Source organism: Anser cygnoides, chromosome 2 (assembly GCF_040182565.1).
Source record: "Anser cygnoides isolate HZ-2024a breed goose chromosome 2, Taihu_goose_T2T_genome, whole genome shotgun sequence".
Lineage (NCBI taxonomy): Eukaryota > Metazoa > Chordata > Aves > Anseriformes > Anatidae > Anser > Anser cygnoides.
In genome coordinates, this window is record NC_089874.1 from 139,082,487 (window position 1) to 139,101,406 (window position 18,920).

General features: G+C 46.0%; 1 protein-coding gene and 1 long non-coding RNA gene across 2 annotated transcripts; one reads left to right on the forward strand and one right to left on the reverse strand.

Annotated features, from left to right (window-relative positions):
* Positions 1-5,959: 5,959 nt before the first annotated feature.
* Positions 5,960-7,256, reverse strand: LOC125184162 (GSK-3-binding protein FRAT2-like). The gene is made up of 2 exons (XM_066990598.1): positions 6,530-7,256; positions 5,960-6,276 (listed from the first exon to the last, which is right to left on the reverse strand). The coding sequence occupies exon 1, from the start codon at positions 7,195-7,197 to the stop codon at positions 6,607-6,609; it is 591 nt and encodes a 196-aa protein (XP_066846699.1). The 5' UTR covers positions 7,198-7,256; the 3' UTR covers positions 5,960-6,276; positions 6,530-6,606.
* A 129-nt stretch (positions 7,257-7,385) lies between these two features.
* On the forward strand, positions 7,386-17,921 carry LOC136789781 (uncharacterized). Its single transcript, XR_010828720.1, has 3 exons — positions 7,386-7,469; positions 8,921-13,300; positions 14,049-17,921. It is a non-coding gene; the product is annotated as an uncharacterized lncRNA (long non-coding RNA).
* The last annotated feature ends 999 nt before the right edge of the window (positions 17,922-18,920 follow it).

Consider the following 18,920-nt stretch of genomic DNA (forward strand, 5'->3'; position numbering starts at 1 on the left):
AGTCACTCCTGCACGAAGCCATGCTTGGAAGGGTCATTCCACGTGGATATACATCTCCCTAACGATGAGGATTTTTGCTTTGTTTAGGAAGAGCAGATGAAACAAAATCCATTTGAAATTCTATTTCTAGCAATAATTTAATAGATTCTGATGGGGTCTGATCTGCTTTCACTAAGATAAAACCCGTCCAGGAGCAGCTATCAAGACAGTGCACACACCAGACACAAGCGGTATTAAACTGAAAAAACCTTTGCCTTTAACTTACACAATGAGACAGAAAACATAATGGTAGGCTTCCATATTTTTGCTGCATCCTATTTTTTTTCCCTAAAAGTCTAATTTTAAAGCTATTTAATAGCAAATGCCCCTTGTGTAGGGCCATTCTTAGTGTCAATAGTACAGCTGCAAAGTGCAAGTACAGTTTCAGTGGCTCACACCTGAACCCACGTTTGTGTGTGTGGTTATCCCTAGGACTCGAGCATCTCTGTCTTAGCACAGTCTGAAGAACAGGAGTGTCACAAAACAAGTGTGCTGTGGAGGGGTCTCCAGCAAATTAACAGGAAAAGGGAAAAAACGGGACTCTGGATCACTTCCACGTCCCTGCTGAGGGAGGCAATTTGACATTCAGAGGTGCTTGACATAGAACCACAGAATTATTTAGGTTGGAAAAGAAACTCGGATTATAAACTCCAACCATAGATCATCAAGTCCAACATCTGTAGCCCCTATTAAAGGGGGAAGAAGAAGGGGGAAAAACAGATCTACACAAATGCAGAGGTGGGAATTTCTGTTACTTCTATTCTGCTACTGGTCTGGCACACTTCAGGCTGACATATTCCTTATCTTCTTCTTATTATTATTTATTTATTTTTTTTAGTGGGAATAAGATTTCCTTGTCCTGTGACTCAGCAGAAGGGACCTAGACCTTCCCAAGAACTGAGCTGAGTGGCAGAGGAGGTTTGTGTTGGAGGAGAGCAGCAACATGAAAACCTCACGATTTTTTACCTTCCAACCTGATGTACAGATGACATAGCACATCAGCAGGGCGTACCTGTACACAGACTGACAGCGGGGCATTGCCAGAATACCAGCTGTTAAAGCTGCCTTCTAACACCAGGAGAGGATTAAACATCCCCTTGGTTTTCATCCTTCTGGAGAACCTGGGATGTGCGTACACGTGCTCTGTCATCTGCTTCAGCACCGTTTGGTTTCCTGTAGAAAACCACTAGTCTTTGAAAAGGCTTTGCTATGTAGATTTAGGAGCACTAATAACCCAAATTTTCACCTTAACTTAGAGCCCATGCTTCTGCAGGTTTAAGCCTTTAAACTAGGGCAATTGTGATACAGACAGAGTAAGTCTCGACCTCTTGTGGCAAAATGCTTAGAGCAGCAAATACTTAGCATTAAGCCAGCCAGCATCCATTTCCTCTAATTAAAACTTTTTCATCCCGGTGCTGTTTCATCACATCATACCAGATGAAAAATGTATTTCTTTCATTCAGTCCTGCTCCTGAAAACGATGCCATCGAGCTGTACGACTAAAACCTCTCCGGACTGCAAAATCAGCCAGGGCTCACCTTCAGAGTGGCGGCTGATGGAGAAAGCCCTGCGACACACAAGGGAGCTGCAACGCCCCTCCAAAAGCCAAAAGCAAGTCTCTTTATTCTCTAACTTACCCCTTGGCTTCCAACTGTAAAAGCTCCAGCAGTTTTTGCAGTTTTTTTTTTCCTTGCCTTTACAATTGTTGCTGCTCTAAAACCTGTACTTGGGGCTGGAATTGAAGGTATTGATAAACTTCTTCACATAGCTCAGGAGCTTGCAGCCTTTCTTTAACTCCTCTTCACAAAAATCCTGCCAAGTCAGTGACTGCCAGGTGTCCCCAGAGACAAGTTTTTATGGTTTCTTTTGATTACCGATGTCCTCGTGCCTACAGCAGTGAAGGGCACCTCCTAAGTGCATTACTCCACCAGACACCGCCAGATTAGATCACGGGAGGCAAAAATAATACGATTTAGATCCAGGATATTGCAGAGGGAACAGCTGATTCTGGGTGCCTCTGAACTGATGAAGCCTCGTTTCCTGTAGCCGCCTCTGCTGTGGATCCTACAGTGTCTGCTAACGTGGCTGGTGCAGCCTCTCTCCCTCCCAGGGCACTGACTCCTTCTTTTCTAGCAGGCTGCCTTTTGCCACAGGACTTGCAGAATGAGAACCCCACAGGTCTGACAAATCTGAAGTCAGCCACACAGCTAAAGCGTCATTTTTGGAAGGGTGGTGAGAGAAAGCAAACAAACTGCATTTTCTCAGGAAAAAAAAAAAAAGCCAACGTCATTTTTGCGTTGCTGCAAAGGTATTGATGTAGGTATCAGCACGGTGAGTGGTGTTTTCCTGCTACTTATATAAAATACAGGAATACAGGAAGACATTCCCACAGAAGTGGCGAGGAGTTTTTCTGTTAACTTCATCTGCTCATTTCACCGCAGCTGGGATTTCACTTCCCATTTCTGCCCTATATGATACAAACTGAGCACAAAAGATATTTGCAACTTGCCCTCCAACTAACATAGCACAAAGTTTCTAAGAAATAAAACAGGTCTGGGCTACCACGAAGTGACTGAGCTACAATTTTTGAAGCCAAATGGAGATGCAAGTCAAAAAGTACGTGCCAAAAAAGCAACCGAGGAGAATAAACCTACTTAATATTTAGGAACAGCAATGCCATGGAAAATGGCACGACAAAAATAAATGTAAAAGTGAAAGATTACAACCACAGAATGATGGGCTGGGTGAGAGGAGAATTGTGGGGCCAGGGAATAGGTGGGGATGAGGGATGCTCTTTAGATGGTCAGGGAGAAGACGCTGACATGGAGAGCCAGCCTACATCCATATCCCTCATGCCTTCCGCGAGATGCACTCGCTATCTTCTTCAAAATCTTCTTTAAAATCAGATTTTAAGGGCATAGGGCAGAGTGTCCACTCTCCTGCCATGTTTATTATGCCAAGTACTACAGCAACCTAATTCTTCCAGGAGTCTCCAAGTGCTGCTGCAACTGAGTTTTGGGCAAGGGCTCACGAAAACGCTTGTTCAGCCATACAGAGAAAACTCCGGAGGAATTGGGCTATGATGCAGACAACTGATGAAAAAGCTGCAGCAGCCTCGTGCCGTACTAACGTAACACCACCGAGAGGCGCACGGAAATATGAGATTGTTCAGTCTTTTGTGCGTTTGCTTACAAAAATATTCAAAACCAGGTCTACCCCAAAATTATATCCCCCCCCCCCAATATGATAAACATCTTCCCAAATGCATGGCCATATCATTCCTTGCAAATATCTAAGGGTGTTATTTTTCAGCCTCAGCTCCTATGTGACCTGCCGTAAAATCTTGTGTTTTAACATTTTTTTTTCCTCACGAGATGGAAAAAACAAAGGTGGTGATAAATCTTAGCTGAATGCCTATTATGAAAATAAAATTTTATTCCCCATTTAAAGCTGAAGTAAACTGTATTTTCACTTACTAACGAAGATAATCTGAGCATACTGTGAAGGCCACATGTAGCAGTACCCAAATTTGCTTTTTGCTTCTCCACAAACCAAGCACTTGGCATGTGAGGACCAGAACAGACTAAATGTATTAAGGAAATAATACCTTTACAACATAAACGTTTAAAGCTCACAAAAACGCCGGCTCCGCTGTTTAACCCCTTTAATTCTACCTGGGCAACAAAGTAGGTGATGACTTTGATATCAAAGTTCATTTTTGTTGCTCTGCTCGCACAGCGCGGCACACGGCCGCACAACAGTATTTGGGAAACAGAATTTGCAGTCAATCAGTGGAAACCTCACGGCAATATTTCAATCGGTCCAGCATCTTGTAAAACTTGGCTTCCACAACCGAAATAAGCCCCATGTGATCCGTTTCCTCGCGCAGAGGTGACACGCGCTCTGTTTTGAATACGACAATTTTCAAGACTCGTCAGGAGGATGGGATGGGGAAGGTTCCTGGCGCGAGCTGGGGGTGTCCGCATTGCAAGCGATGACGGCGCACCAGTGAGTTATGCAAGTTAGATCTGAAAGGAGTGCCAAAAATCCTTTTACCAAATCATCGCACAGTCTACATAACACTTAGCTCACTATAACCCTTTTCATATATACATCTCCCAGCCCCTCACAAAGGAGAAAGTAAAAGCTATTTTAGAAGTAATTTAGGAAGCTTAAAAAACAGCCAGTCACTGTGAAATTTATTAGCATCTTTTCTAAGCCTCACTTCAACTGCCAGTTTATTGAAAAGTGTTATTCTAGTAAAATCCTTAAAAGGAATGTCTCAGGGCTTTCAATGACTACAAAGGACACTTGTAAAGTTAGCTGTTCTCATTAGTATACAGGGGCTAGGATTTGTCGAGGGGGGGAAGGAGAGGGGGGAAAAAAAGGGGGAATGCAGAACCGATGCATAATTATTGGTGGTAAAAAATTCGAGCCAACCACGGTAGCTTTCATAATTTCAGCTGACAGCCGCACATAGTCATCTAACCGTAGTTGTGTAACTACTCGGGCTCCATCAGCAGTGCTCGGTTTTTAGCTTATTTCCTCCAGCTCTTTCAGTGAAGATAATTAAACCGCTCATCCTAGAGTTCAAATTCACCCTTGGCACAGCGAGAACGCCTATCTGCTCGAGCATCTAAAGGACAAATACGAGAACAACTAGTTTTTTAGTTGTTGTTGGCTAGTGGTTATATCTGAGGCTAAGATGTGTTTTTACTTTCTCTTGAACTTTTTTTTTTTTCCTGGAGTAAGAAGGAAACAACAAAATTTCATATAAAAACTCCTTTGAAGCAAGGACAACCTACACGTTGCGTTATTGTATTTGAGGATAAGAACTAATGACAAACCTAAACCCATTCCAAGCCGTGCAAAATGCCACAAGAGCAGCATAAGTTATGAGAAAAAGGACTTCAGATGTTAGTAATTAAGGAGGCTGTAAAATGCGCTGAACTTCTTCCTTTGCATCTTACATGCTTTGATATGGAAAAACTGCATTCTACTTATAAATTAGTCAAGATAAAGCTAATAATAACACCCCGTACTTTTCCTAGTGCACGAGGAATTCAGTGAAACACTGTAAAATCCTTCAGCATCAGTTTTTATCAGGAGCTGGTCGGAGAGAAAGAAATCTAAAATATCTTGTGGATTTAGTGCATTTGTCAGAAAACTAATTGCACAAGTAAACGTAGCTGCTCGCATTGCTCTCTTGGACAAAGGCAAACATCTTCCATTTTCTTTCATGTGGGATTGCTACCTTCTTCAAAGGAGAAGCTTTTACCTCAAATTGAGTGGGGGCTGGGAGATTGTTATGCTCCGGTCTGTCTGATGTGTTCAGTCCTGGTCTTGAAGCTCGTTCTTTGACTTGTAAAAAACCTAATGCAGGGTTTCACCAAGGAAGCGATTCAGCACGGGTACTGTGACCTAATCAACATCAGCATCCAATTCTATCAACATATTTTTAATAATTTGCTCTTATTGATGTGTGACTGCCTAGACCTCCCTCCCCTCTTTTTTTTTTTTTTCTCCCTCTCCTCTCCCTGAAGAAATAAAAAACAAATAGGTAACAAACCCGAGCTCTGCTCCTTCCCCAGCACAAGGTACTTAATTTTGGTCTCAGAGCGATCTGACTTACAAATTCCGACAGCCACATTCTCGGCTGCTCGAAGGGGCGTCTCACGGCTTACGAATGAACGCTGCTGGCAAACAAAGGGGCTCAGTTGCATCTCCGTGCATTAATAACCGGTGTCCCACTGCATCAGACTATGCGGATTGTCGTGGGGGATTTTCTGTCTGCAAAATGGAGATCTCACAACTGAAAGGAGATCAAGGGGAACGTTCCTACCGGAGCATCACCCACGTAGTTTTGTTCACACGAACCGAAATTCACTTCCCCCTTAACAATGAGACACAGACCCCAAAATAAAAACAAGACCACGTTTATTCAATACAGACAGGTTAATTAAGACAGTAAGTCCTGTAAATCAGGAACACATTTCAAACGCTCCGGTACGAAGTGCATATATTTAATCAACAGCCGCATCTTGTAGTTGAGCCATTGAGTTTGTCGGGGAGGGGTGGATTTGTTTTCTGAGGTTTTTTTTTCTTCTTTTTTTGTAGAAAAAAAACTTGTTTCGGCTACCTTATGCGAACAATGCATCTCTGGCTCCATTCACTCCTCAGGCGTTACAATTATAAGTCCAGCTGCCTTCCAGCTTCGATATTCACATTTTTTCAAAACTGCTTCATACAGTCACGACGGGAGAGAGAGAAGGGGGGGGGGGGGGGGGGAGGAGGGAAATAATAGAACATTTAAAATAAAATTAAAAAAAAATAACACCGCCACCCGGCCAACCCTGCGGGGAGGGGGCCGGGCACCCCCCAGGGCCACCACCACACGGGATTATTGCAGATGGCTCCGGCCGGAGCGGGACCCCGGGCGAGGGAGGAAGAGGAGGAAGAGGAGGAGGAGGCAGGGGGGTTAGGTCCTCACCCCAAGCCCCCCAAGCCCCCGCTGGCGGCTTCTCCTTCAGCCCAGCTCGCCCGGAGGAGGGGGGGAAGGGGGGGGTGCTACTGCAGGGCCCGCAGCGCCTCGCCGTCCCCGCCGCTGGCCGCCGAGGAAGAGGAGGCTGAGGAGGAGGCGGAGGAGGCGGAGGAGGCCGCCACGGCCAGCTGCAGCCGCCGCACGGCCTCCTTGATGAGGTTCCCGGAGAGGATGAGCTGCTGCAGGAGCCGGTGCGGGTCGTCGTCGTCCTCCTCGTCCGCCGCCGGCCCGTCCGCCGCCGGCCCGTCCGCCGCCCGCTGCCGCCGCTGCTGCTGCTGCCGCTGCCGCTGCTCCTTCCTCCGTCGGGCGGCGCTCCGCAGCCAGCCGCGGCCGCACAGCTGCTTGGCGACCCGCGGCGGCGGCGGCTGAGCCGGGGCCCCGCAGCCTCCTCCGACGCCGGCCGCCGAGGGGCAGCGCGGCGAGTAAGGGGCGGCGCGGTCCCGGGCGCTGCCCGGCCCCGGGTGCTTGGCGGCTCCGCGGGGAGCCCGCTGCTGAGCGCTGAGCTGCAGCACCTCGCCCAGCTTGGCCACCAGCGCGTCCACCTCCTCGGGGCCCGCCTGCGGGGCGGCCGCCGGCCGCTCGAGCAGCACGAAGCGCTCGCCCGGCCGGCACGGCATCGCGGCCCGGGGAGGGGAAGGGGGGGACCGGGGGGAGGGCGGCCGGGGAGGGGAAGGGGGGCGGGGGGGCGCCCTGCAGCACGCGCGGCTCCGGCGGCCGCGGCCGAGGCTGGAGCTCGGCCCCGCTGCGCTCCGTTTGTAAACAATGGGTGACGCGGGAGCTGCGGCGCCTCCCACCGAGAGCGAGCGGGGGGGGGGTTACGGCGGGGAGAGCGAGGGGAGAGCCGCCCGCGGAGCCGCCCGCCTCCCGCCCGCGGAGCCGCCGTTATGCCGTGAGGGGGGCGATGGGGAGGGCGGAGGGGGGGGGGCGGGCGGGGGTCGCTCGGCGGATCCGCTTTGGGTCGTTTTAGCGCTCGCCCTCCTCCCCCCCCCCCCCCGGTCCGTGTGGAGCGGCCCGCGTTCAAACCCCGCAGCTCGGCACGGGGCGGGGCCGCGGGGATTGGCAGCGGAGGGCGGGGAGCGGCTGAGGCAGAGGGGGGCGGCGGGGCCGGGCCGGGGGGGGCCGCCGGTCGCCTCAGGACAAGGGGCCGGGCAGGGCGAGGGGCGGCTGGGAGCCGGCGGCGTGGTGGTCTGGGTTGTAGTCCTCCAGCAGAGAGAAAGGCCGCTGGGACCTCATTTTGCATTATCCGAATTAAAATCACGCAGTCATTAGGGTTGGAAAAGCCCTTCGAGATCACCTGGTCCAACCATCCCCCTGCCACCAGTCACCCACTGAACCGTGTCCCCAAGCACCACGTCCAACCTTTCCTTGAACACCCCCAGGGACGGTGACTCCACCACCTCCCTGGGCAACCCGTCCCAGTGCCTGACTGCTCTTTCTGAGAGGAAATGTCTCCTCATTTCCAGCCTGAACCTTCCTTGGCACAACTTGAGGCCATTCCCTCTAGTCCTATCACTAGTTACCTGTGAGAAGAGGCCGACCCCCAGCTCCCCACACCTCCTTTCAGGTAGTTGTAGAGAGCGTTTACCAGAAGTGAAGCAAGGCTACGCTGCCGCCACCCTGCCAGGCTTCTACCCATGGTTTGTCTGACACCCCAGACCAACACCCGCTCCGTCCCGGGCCATCCTCTTCCCATCCCAGCCTGCTTCCCCCCTCAGCTTGCCACGGTCACATTCAAGCCAGTGCCGAGGTCTCCGTGACGAGCCTCAAATAGCATTTTCTGGATTTCAAAACATTACGAGCGTGGGCCAGGATGCGCTCATTCATGTGTCTGTGCGTGTGGTAGGAGCGGCCTTGAAACCAGCGGAATTGCCGGGATGATGGAAATAGCTCACACACATAACTGTTATCAGCACCGGGTCCCTGGTTAATAAGTAAACACTTGGCAGAGGAGAAGGAATGTCCTTTGATCTGTTTGTCGATGCTTTTCGGAGCTACTTTCACTTGCTGTACAAAATGAAAGGGACTCTGTGTGTGTGTGCACGTGTCTATGAAGGGTGTCTGTCATGTGAAAGTGTTACTGGTCGCTTCAGCTTAGATGTCCAGCTCCGTTACTACACGTCCAGGCTGGATTTATGTGAGCCGGGCACAAAACATGTTTATTCATATGTATTTAACGCACTGGTACTTGCTTATTTTCAGCACCCTCTTGGTAACAGGCAGTTAAAGCTGATCGCATTGTTCCACAGTTAATAAGAAAGTGGGATCTTGTTTCCCCACGTCCAAAGTGTTTTAAGCAAACGCTTCTACCATTATTCACTAACTCTGCTGTATCTTTTCAAGTGGAATAAAGAAAGGCCTACACAGATGCAGTAGAGGGATCGACTTCAGTTCCAAGGGAGATCTATATTCAGAGCACTTCTGAGAAGGTAATCTGGTATTCTGTACGGGCAAAACTGCAATAAGCCGGCACAGCTTATTCCAGCCTTTTCTTCTCCTCCCACAAAGCAAAATAAGCCATCCCAGCAAAAGCTCAGTGTTGCTCGTGATTACATCTACACCTGGGGCTTTCATGAGCCCGGCAATGATAATCACAAATCGCACATCATTGCATCCCCAACCAACTGCAGTGCTGGGAAAAGTTTGCAGTATGGAAGAGATCATTGCCCAGATAGGGAGATCAGAGCGCAGTCAGTAACTGAATCCCGGTGTCCTCAGATCTTTTTTCATGCTAAACTTCTGCGAAGACTGATTGACAATCGACTGAGTAAGTATCTGCTGAGGAGTTCAGGCTGAACCCCCTGAAAATATTTACACTGAATACTACTAATCAGGGCTAATAGTTTTCCCACCTCAACAAAGCGAGTGTTGTAAATTTGCATATTTTAAGGAGTTACCAGAAGAAGGGCGTCGCAGTTTGCATTCTCCTAGAGGAATTCACCAACCTCAGCCTTTATTTTGGAATTCTAACTGCTCTCTGCAAGTCAGGATGAAAGGCAGGAGGAGAGCTTAAATGCTGGAGAATACAATGTGTCCCGTGTCGGAGCCCAAGTTCCCCTGGCTGGTGTGCTTACATGAGAAACCTGTGCCAAAGTGGGCTCAGTAGGACTTCACATTGTGCTTCCTTCTGCTGAGTGGATCTCTGCACCCAGCAACCTTTCTGGGGTTAAACCCAAACCAATTCCAGGAGCAAGGTCTAAGCTGTCAGCTGCCGTGATCAGATGTTGGTGGCAGAAATCACTACGGTGGTTTATTAACCGCGAGCTGTTTGCTCGTGCCTCTCAGCCCGTGGAAATGGGAACGACATAAACAGTGGGTTCTGCTGTAAAGCAGCTGTCGTGCATGTATGTGCCCTGATGCAGACTTTGTGAGAGTAAGTAACAGGGCTAGCTGCCAGGTAGAGGATGGGGCTTCCTAAACTACAAACTAACTAAAAAAAAAAAAAAAAAGGGTAAGAGCAGGTTCTTTCAAAAATAAAAAGGTGAAAACAGTTGACAAATGGTTGACAACATTTTTCTGACCACTATGACTTTTTTTAAGCAGTAGTTGGAACATTACTGGTATTCTGCATTTTACTTTATTTTATTTTATTTTATTTTATTTTATTTTATTTTATTTTATTTTATTTTATTTTATTTTATTTTATTTATTTTATTTTATTTTATTATTTTCCTGCGGTTGATACACCTCTCTGTATTGTCTGCTTCTGCTGTGGGACTGCCAAAATTACCACTGCAAACTGTTGTCTAAAAGTCATTCCATTAACAAGACATAACAGTTGCACACAACAACCGGTTCCTTTGCTTCATTACTATTGCTCGTATGTATTCTCCCTTTATGTTTATCCATTCCAATTTTTTAGAAATCGGTCTTTAAGATATTTTTAGAAATACTTGACTTTGAGATATCTCTGGCACAGCTTAGAATCAGCAGGTTTCATAAACAAACGCTAATTGTAGCAATTATGTGGCCACCAAGAATTTTTACATAATTTTGCAGGGTTTCCTGAGGACACGTTCTGCTTCAGAATATAAAGGTCAGTTTTTATATCTTACCTCCTGTACTGATCCTGACAAGGTGGACAGGTGGGTGTGACTTCTGAGCTTTAAACCTATTATGAACAAACAAAGAAAACCCTTAAATCCTTTGAATCTGCAATCTGGTGTAATCCTGGCTAGGTAAGTAGAAGTCCTTCCACTACATATATGTGTTTGGGATCATGCATATGTTACACAAAACCAACCAGTTACACAAAAACAACAACCCAACCAATGTGAAATGAGAAATAACGCTGAATTTGGGCAGGTGTTTACGTTTCCAAACCTTATGCTGGGGCTGGGCGATCTATGATCTCAGACTTTGGTGTTGTGTGTTAAAATAAATCAGACTGATAAGTTCATGAAAGAGACTGGGGAGTGTTGCATCGTAATGGCAAAGTATTTATAGTGTTGTTTATGAAACAGTAAGAGGGCTTTGAACTCAGTGAACCCGGGGACCAGGAGGTCCCTTCTAGTCCTTTGTTTCCGTGGCCGTTTCTCATGTCTTTTATTTCCAACAGAAACTTCTGTCATATCTATTAAATATGCGGAGCTTCTCTCCGTAACAATAGAGGTAGTGCCTATGAGTGATGCTTGTGCAGAGTAAATTAATTTCCTATGGACACTTTACAATGCAGAACAGGGAGAGGCCCGAATACCTTCCAAATAAGAGGAGTTTAGATTCCCAAATAATCGTTTTGTAACCTGCGTTTATAATACATTTCCAAGAACAAAAGACATTCCTTTAGAAACAGCTGAGGTTGCTAAGTGACACAAATGTATTTACGGTGTCATAACTTGCAAAATCCAAACACATTAGAACAAGGGAGCTAATAAGCAGAAATGTCACGAGCCTTCGAGCCTTACACCGACTCCCAGTAAATATAAATATGTTGGCCAACACTTCTACGTGGTTTTGGATTTCCCGGTCGGAAACCTTGATGGAAACAGAAAACGTTGCTTGTTTTTGAAAACGTAGGCTTTTGTTCTTAGGAAATTCAAATATGCATATTTTGTCACAACACAAGAACCTCAATTCAGACCTACAGGATTTGTTTCTTTCTCGTATTGTTTCTGTTTATCCTCGCTCAGTTGCCTCAGAAGTCTCCTTGAGGGATGCAGCTTACCAGCAGCTGTAGATATAGCCACCTGTGAGGCTGAGTTGCTTCTTTCTGCTGAAGTTTTTTACTGTTTCTTACATCTTTTAGCCACAAAACCATTAGCATCGGGGTGAAAAGCTAAAGCTGGCACCTTCTGCTACCCCCTTGCAGTGCCTGGCAAACCAAGGTGCTGCATCCCAGTTTGTCCACGCACATGGGACAAGCATTTTATCCCCTCTAGGGGGGACCACAGGAGCCTGATCCTTCCCTTTCCCTAAGCTGCAAAACCTCTTCTTCGTCCCCCGATACACACAAGCACCCCTGGGTCCCCTGTGCCCCAGATGTGCAAACGTGCCCGGTGTGCGGGGATTGCTTCAGAGCAGCGCGTTGAGCCACCTGGTTATTATGGGCTGTCAAGTTGCCTTGCACAACAGCCTCTGCTAGTTTAGGAATGAGGCGGCAGGCGTGGGAAAGGAGCCTTCAGACACCTCGGTGATGCACCAAACTGCGGGGCAACCAGGTTCTTTGTTTGTTTATTCAAATAATTGACTCACTTCCAGCTTTCCTAATAACCGGAATGCATTTTTATGGTGACATTATATTACAAGCAATGGGCCGGCGCGGTCTGCTGTGTGGGATCACATAGATTTTCCACATACGCAGTTCCTGTGAATAATTTCCACTTGTGTGATCTTTTCAGATATTAAAATGCATGAAGCAGAGCTGAAAACAAAATATTGAACCAGCCCTGAAGTTCCATGGAAATAGACTTCTGCGACATCTCTCGAAAAATCCCAAGGATTCAAAAGGAAAACCTCATTCACGTTTTCGTCAAAATTCCCTGCACATTTCTGTACTTCCTGACAAAGTGCCCGTGCTTACTGCTATACCTCTAATCCATAACTGTTTGTTAACCAGACACGTCTCTTGACAGCTCTGTTAAAACAAGCCTATCTACGGTGAATACTGAAAAGCCACAATCAATAAACTAGTATATAATGATTACAAGTAATGCGTCTCACTTGGCATGTAGGCCAAAAAAAGAAGAAAAAAAAAAAAAAAGCCTCTTGTCTAATTGGGCTTGAAGTAGACTTGTCTAAAATTAAGGGAGCACTTGTCCCACAAGGACGGGAGCCAATTCGGTGGAATCAATGGAACCTGGGTACGCCTGCCAGCTCTCTTCTTTTAAATCCCTCCTTCAAGCACGCTTTGGACGCTAAGGCATTAGAAAAGATGAATGTTATTTAGAAAGAAAAACAGAAAAAGAAAACAAGGCACCACCTGAGATCTGATAACCCCTCGTTGTGTTTTGAGTGTGTAATTCAGGGCCTGAATGTGCTCCTGACAAGCACGATCAGCCCTCAGATGAGAAACATCCTGGGGCAGCTGCTCCGGTCACAGGCACGTTACGTTTCCTCCTTTCTGCTCTCTGGCTACAGCTCATCAAATACCAGCCCTCGTGGTGTTAATAATGTCATCCCGAATTCCTCAGTTTCTGTGCTTGTTCTGGCCAGCACTGTGATGCCCACGCGTGGTACTTACTACGTACGAGTTTTGATCCCTGTCATGTTTCTCGGCAAGAGCTGGTGAGTACCAAAACATTTTTAAAAACACATATCCTTCATATCCTTTTTCCTAAAGCCTTACGAGCCCCTCAGAACCAGACGGGGAGGTCCAGCTTCTTGGAACACCTTCCTTTTTTCCCTCTCAAAAGCAATGTCTCTGACAGCCCAATTCCACTGCAGCACTCCCCTGTTTAGCTAATACAGTCCTTGTGATCTGCTTGTCTTCCTTTTTTTTTTTCCCTTTTTTTTTTCATTAACTCTTAAAAATCCACAAGCATTTGTGAAGCAGTGGCTTATTTCAAGCTTTTGTTTTCACCCTGGCTTCTTATTTTTTTCTTACAGACACCTATTAGGTCAGCCTGGTTTTCCCTTATTAAATCAAGCCAGTGTGTTTAGACAGTGAATTTCCCAACAGCAAAGTCAACAAACAAGATCCATAAATTATTACCCAGTAATATTTTCCATCACATTAGCAACTGTGTTTTCCTCTATATTTTGTTTACAGCCACACTCACCCTCAGCGGATAATGAAAAACAGCCCTTTAGGTTGCAAACCTTTCGGTGTTCAGAGTCCAACCTAATAGATTTCATGAGGTCCTTGGGTGCTATTATACATGCATAATTTAGAGTAAGTAGCACAGGTCATGTCACTTAGATCCTTCGGATGTAGGACTCTCAAGGCTTTGGGGAAAGAAAAAAAAAAACACGCCCTGGCTTACAGTAAGAGGCACGGAGACACTCCTGCCTTGTTCACATTTCCTCTCTGCAGGGTCCTGCTGAACCGCCACAGTCCGCAGCCCAGGGCACCAACGTGAACTGGCCGTGATTTTAATTTTCCTTTATGGCAAACCTAGACCTGCAGCAACTGCGAAGCTGCACGGGAACAGGTTGGGCTGCCCCTGCAGTGGGAAGAGGAGGCAGAGAGAGAGGCTGGAAGCACCACAGCCGTCCCAGCCTGGGTATTTCCTTCCCCCCTGGGAATCAGGGCATTGTGCTCTGGTCGAATGGACACCTGGAGGTGAAGCTTTAAGCTACAGGAGCTACCACTTCTAACACGATACCAATTGTTCTCGCTGGACCCTCACTGTTGCTAGCAATCAAATGTCCTTCCCTCTCTTTGAAGACATACAGCGTTTTGGAATAATTCCCTGCTCTTCCCTCCTGCTAGCATTGTTTGAATCAAGAGCAGCAAAGCAAAATTTCTGCCAATTGTGAAGGAACTTTTTCAATATTTTACAGCCAGAGAGCAGCAACTTCATTGCATTAGTGTGTGTTTCCTCTTCCCGTCAGCAGCTGGTACAATGCAATGATGGACATTTCGGTTCCTGCACTCCATCCTTTTTGCTGAGAGACACGACTGTACTTCTGGGGTGCGAGTCATGGGGCTTCAAACGCTTTTTTGTTGGGAAAATTGCAACTAACCCTCCCCAGGCTTCTCTCACTCACTTGTTGAACACTGACGACGTTTGTTGGCATTTACAAGTGATCTATTTGCTCCTGGGGTAGCGGCTTCAAAAGTGCTTCTATTTCCTTGCTAGGATATAAATGGACACTTGCAGCTTCTGCTGCCAGGAGCATGTCTTTATACCTTCACTTGTGTCTGGTGTGCAGCTTCTGAGTGCAAACTGTTTAGTACTGACACTGCGTTAGGGTTTCTGACCTGCTTCAATGCCCACGTTGAAGCCCTTGCTGTTGTGCTGGCAGAACTGCGCTAAGCCATGCGGTGAGCCTGTGAGCTGCTCCTTAAAAATACCTCTTTTTCAGGACTTTAAAAACGATGGATCGGCAGAAATAAGCAATGCCAGGATGGGGGAGGGCAGGGCTGAGGAAGGGTGACGGGACAGGAGCGATTAAAGCCAGTTTTACCTGTAAAAACTTTACACTGTGAAACCCCAGGCTGAGATTTCTGAGAGTCTTCATGACTCTTAGCGGCCTCGTTGCTGCCTGCACTATTAATTCTGGACCAGGCATCAGCAGGATCCCTCTGGTAACAGGGGAGGGTGCGTGAGGATGCATGGGACAACCAGCAGCATTCAAATGGGGCAAACCTGTGCTCACAATACCGAGTAGCCAACAAGCTAGGCTCGCTTCAATACCAGCCTGCATCTTCCTGTTAGCCTCACTGCCGCAAATCAAAAGCAACCACAGGCTCCGACTTAATTTTTTATTTTATTTTTTTAATGTAGGAAGGATTCCAGTTATAACCGGAATAGGTTATAACTCAGGTTAGCTTTGCTGTGAAATTAAGCCCAAAGAGCTTGTAAACAGAAGGCCCTGACTGCAAAATTGATGTAAAACTTTATAAAGTAGATCTGCTGGCACAATTCTACTCTGAAAATGGAGGCAGGACCCTGAAGGCCAACATTTCTAAGGCAATTTGTCCAAGGAAGAAACACCCTTTTTCAGTTAATGTACCATTTTACAAAGCACTTAATACTATTAACGTTCATTACAATTTTCCTATAAAATACACATTAGATCACCATCTTCAGCTAGGAAGCCATCACTCAAGTTAGGTATCACCGGTGTTATGAGCTCATTTATTTCAGAAGTTCCCCCCTTTGCTCATTTCACAAATTTACCCAAATGAGCCATTTTAAACAGTCCCTACTTTAGTTTTGTGTTTCTTACTGAATGTCGAGATTCCAGAGGAAAACTCTCCACCACGTCTCCCAAAATTCATTGTTGTTACAGCCTTGGTGGGTTTTATTGCTTTCCTTTAGCATTCAGTTGACTAAGGTAGTTAGCTGGGCAAACCGGTGATAAAACCAGAAGTTGCAACAAGGTTTGTGAAGAGGCAAACTTATAAATGAGCAACAAAGCTAGGAACGAGGGCAGCGAGGCATAATCCACTTACACGCTCGAAACTAGTTGGTTGGACTTGATGCTCTTATCCAAAGAGGTCTTTTCCAACCTAAGTGATTCTATGAAACTACCTTCCTTTTACCTCAAAATCGTGCCTGACCTGAAACATACCCACACAGCAGAACAAAGATAATTTTAAAATATCAAAAGGAAAAACTCCCATGGCAGTTCCAGCTTTTGATGACTATTTTTTCATCACAGCTATCCTACTCCTCATACTTACGCATATTCCTGTTTACATTGGGCATTGCATAGCCCGGTACAGCAAATTGTGGTGCATCGGAGCAGGGATTGCACTGCAGAAAATAAAATGTTAATGATGATGATTGAGGTTTTCCTGGGATTCCCATATGAGCTCTTATTATCACTGCTGCCATCCTTCAGCTGCTGAACTTTCCTTGCTGTGCTCATTGATGCCTCTGCAACTGAAGTGGGTAGAATATTAAACTGAAGACGGCTTTTCTGGAAGCGAATGTGAATCTAAATTGCTCTTTCTTCACAAAATCACTCTGGTATGAAAGAACTGTGCAGTCCCAAAATCCCCAAAGAAAAGCTCTTCTAAGATAAGAAAAGAGGAAGAAAGGCCGCGTTGCTCAATGAGAAACCCTTCGACAACGACAAGCCCCGCTGAGTGACCACAGGGGTGTTTCCCTCCGTGAGGTACCCCAGCTTTCGCGGTGTTGCAAGGTGGCTTGTGCAATTTGTGAGCAGCCTGGCCAGCACCGCGTTGTAGAGGCACCTCTGGGTGATGGCCCAGCTCCTCTGAAACCCCACATCGCAGATTTGGTTTTCTTCACAGAAAATATTCTGCTGGGGGAATGAGTTAAACCAGAGCTATCGCAGCAGAGCCTTGTTATAGCTAATTGGTGCTTGTGTACGACACCATGGCTGTACATCTTTCGGTCTTGTGGCATGGACAGGTGCTGTGGAGAGAGCCCCAAGGGCATTGAGGCCTAGAGCTGGCACAGGTCTTCCCAGCACGGAGCCGTGCAGCTCTGTTCAGTATCAGCTCCCATCACAGCCTTTCAAAATCCTATGCTTCAGTCATGAATTAGGAATAAACAGAAATCCAATTTCTTCCGTGCTGACAATGAACATTGGTATAGTTATGCCAGGAAAAAAAAGAAGTCCTTGAGAGGACTTATAAGTAGACTTGGGCCAAAGTGCCTGCAGGTGTGGTCTCCACAGCAATCTCAGTGTTCCTCAGGGAGTTTGGGTGCAGACAAGCCTCCAAAAGCAATGCAAGTGATGCAACCACACGACCTGCAGAACTGGTGTCTGAGGCAAGGGCCAGCCACCACAACCAGCTGAGGCTGGTGTAAGGGAAGAGCAAGGTTTTGGGACCTCTCCTGCAGAGGAAACTTCATCAGACATTTCATTTATAAAGCAGTTTCTGTTTGCAGAATGTGGCAAAGTTCAAACTAATTATTCGCTATTTTGAGTGAACTCTTTCTCCCATCCTTAGAGGTTTTGAGTCGCACAGCTCACAATGAATGCCTTCTGTTACTACAGCTGAGATAAAATGTGTAATGTCTTTTGGCAGATCCCCTACCACCCCTCCCAATTTCTAAAAGAGACTAATGCTGCTGGTAAAAAAATATATATATATATATATATATATAAAGAATAACTCCGTGCACATAGTTTCTCATTCTGGTGATAAAGCACACGCGAGTATGATGGAAAGCATTTTCTCTCTGAACTGATTTGTTGTATATATATTGCTGTTTGGAGCAACAAAGAAGCCATTGTAATGTAAAAACGTCAGTCCTCAAGTAAAATTTGTAGTCGCAGTTATCTGATACATAAAAGGAGATGCTGAAGAACTGTAAAACTCCCAAATATTTATTCAGCAAAATGGTTGAACCCCATGCACGCTTCCCAAGTCGTGCACATGTGCATGCTTCTTGTGTGTCACTTAATGTGTGCTGCACTTTATGGCACAGTTTGTGTAATTTGTCACTTTGATTTACTGTATGATTTCCTGAGTATAAAACAATCCAGAAATAAGTGTCATTCTGTGGGCAGCAAAGTATTTGAGTGCAGCTCACCACCTCCAACGCGTCAGTGAGATCTATTGCGCCAGTATTAATGGCGTGTTCAGAAGAACTTTTCCTCTCCTATTGAAATTCTTCTAGCGCTGTATTTAGCTTTGGCAAATGCTGCCCACGTGTCTTTGAGTGGCAGTCCATCTTCGGATGTTTATGTTTGCCATCTGGAGACGTCAGCTTTGCTCTGCAGAAGAGCTATGAAATGGTGAAAGTAAATTTCAAGGAGTTGAAAAGAACATTTTTAAAAGGTTTGCACACAAACGTACCCATAAATAGCATAGGAAAAAATGAAAGTTTTATTCCTGTGTAATGGTATGAACATGTATTTTTGGTAAGTCATTCTACTGTCTGAATTTTTTATTTCATCCTACTGCTACACATAACCCCAAAAGAACTGTAATTAAAGTGTATCACAGGAAGAATAAATACTCTAGTTTTTGGCTTGTTCTTTTTATGCATGTGATTGTATGTTCAGTGTGATCAGGCTCACAATTCTTCTGGTGCTCCTTATACTGAGGCAGATTTCATGGTTTGCATGGATTTTCCACCCAACAACTTTCATGGAAAATACTTGAACTAAGGAAATCTACCAGTAAAATATATATATGTGTGTGTATAAAATAATAATAAGCCTGGATTCCTTGTAGAGGAAGATGTGATGATTATGCTTTATTTTTATTGCTGTTACTTTTCATAGCTGCAGAGTCGAATGCAGAATCAGTATT

Bases quoted from the DNA above. Each gene is read 5' to 3' on its own strand.
- LOC125184162 (XM_066990598.1), bottom strand. From the start codon at position 7,197: ATGCCGTGCCGGCCGGGCGAGCGCTTCGTGCTGCTCGAGCGGCCGGCG.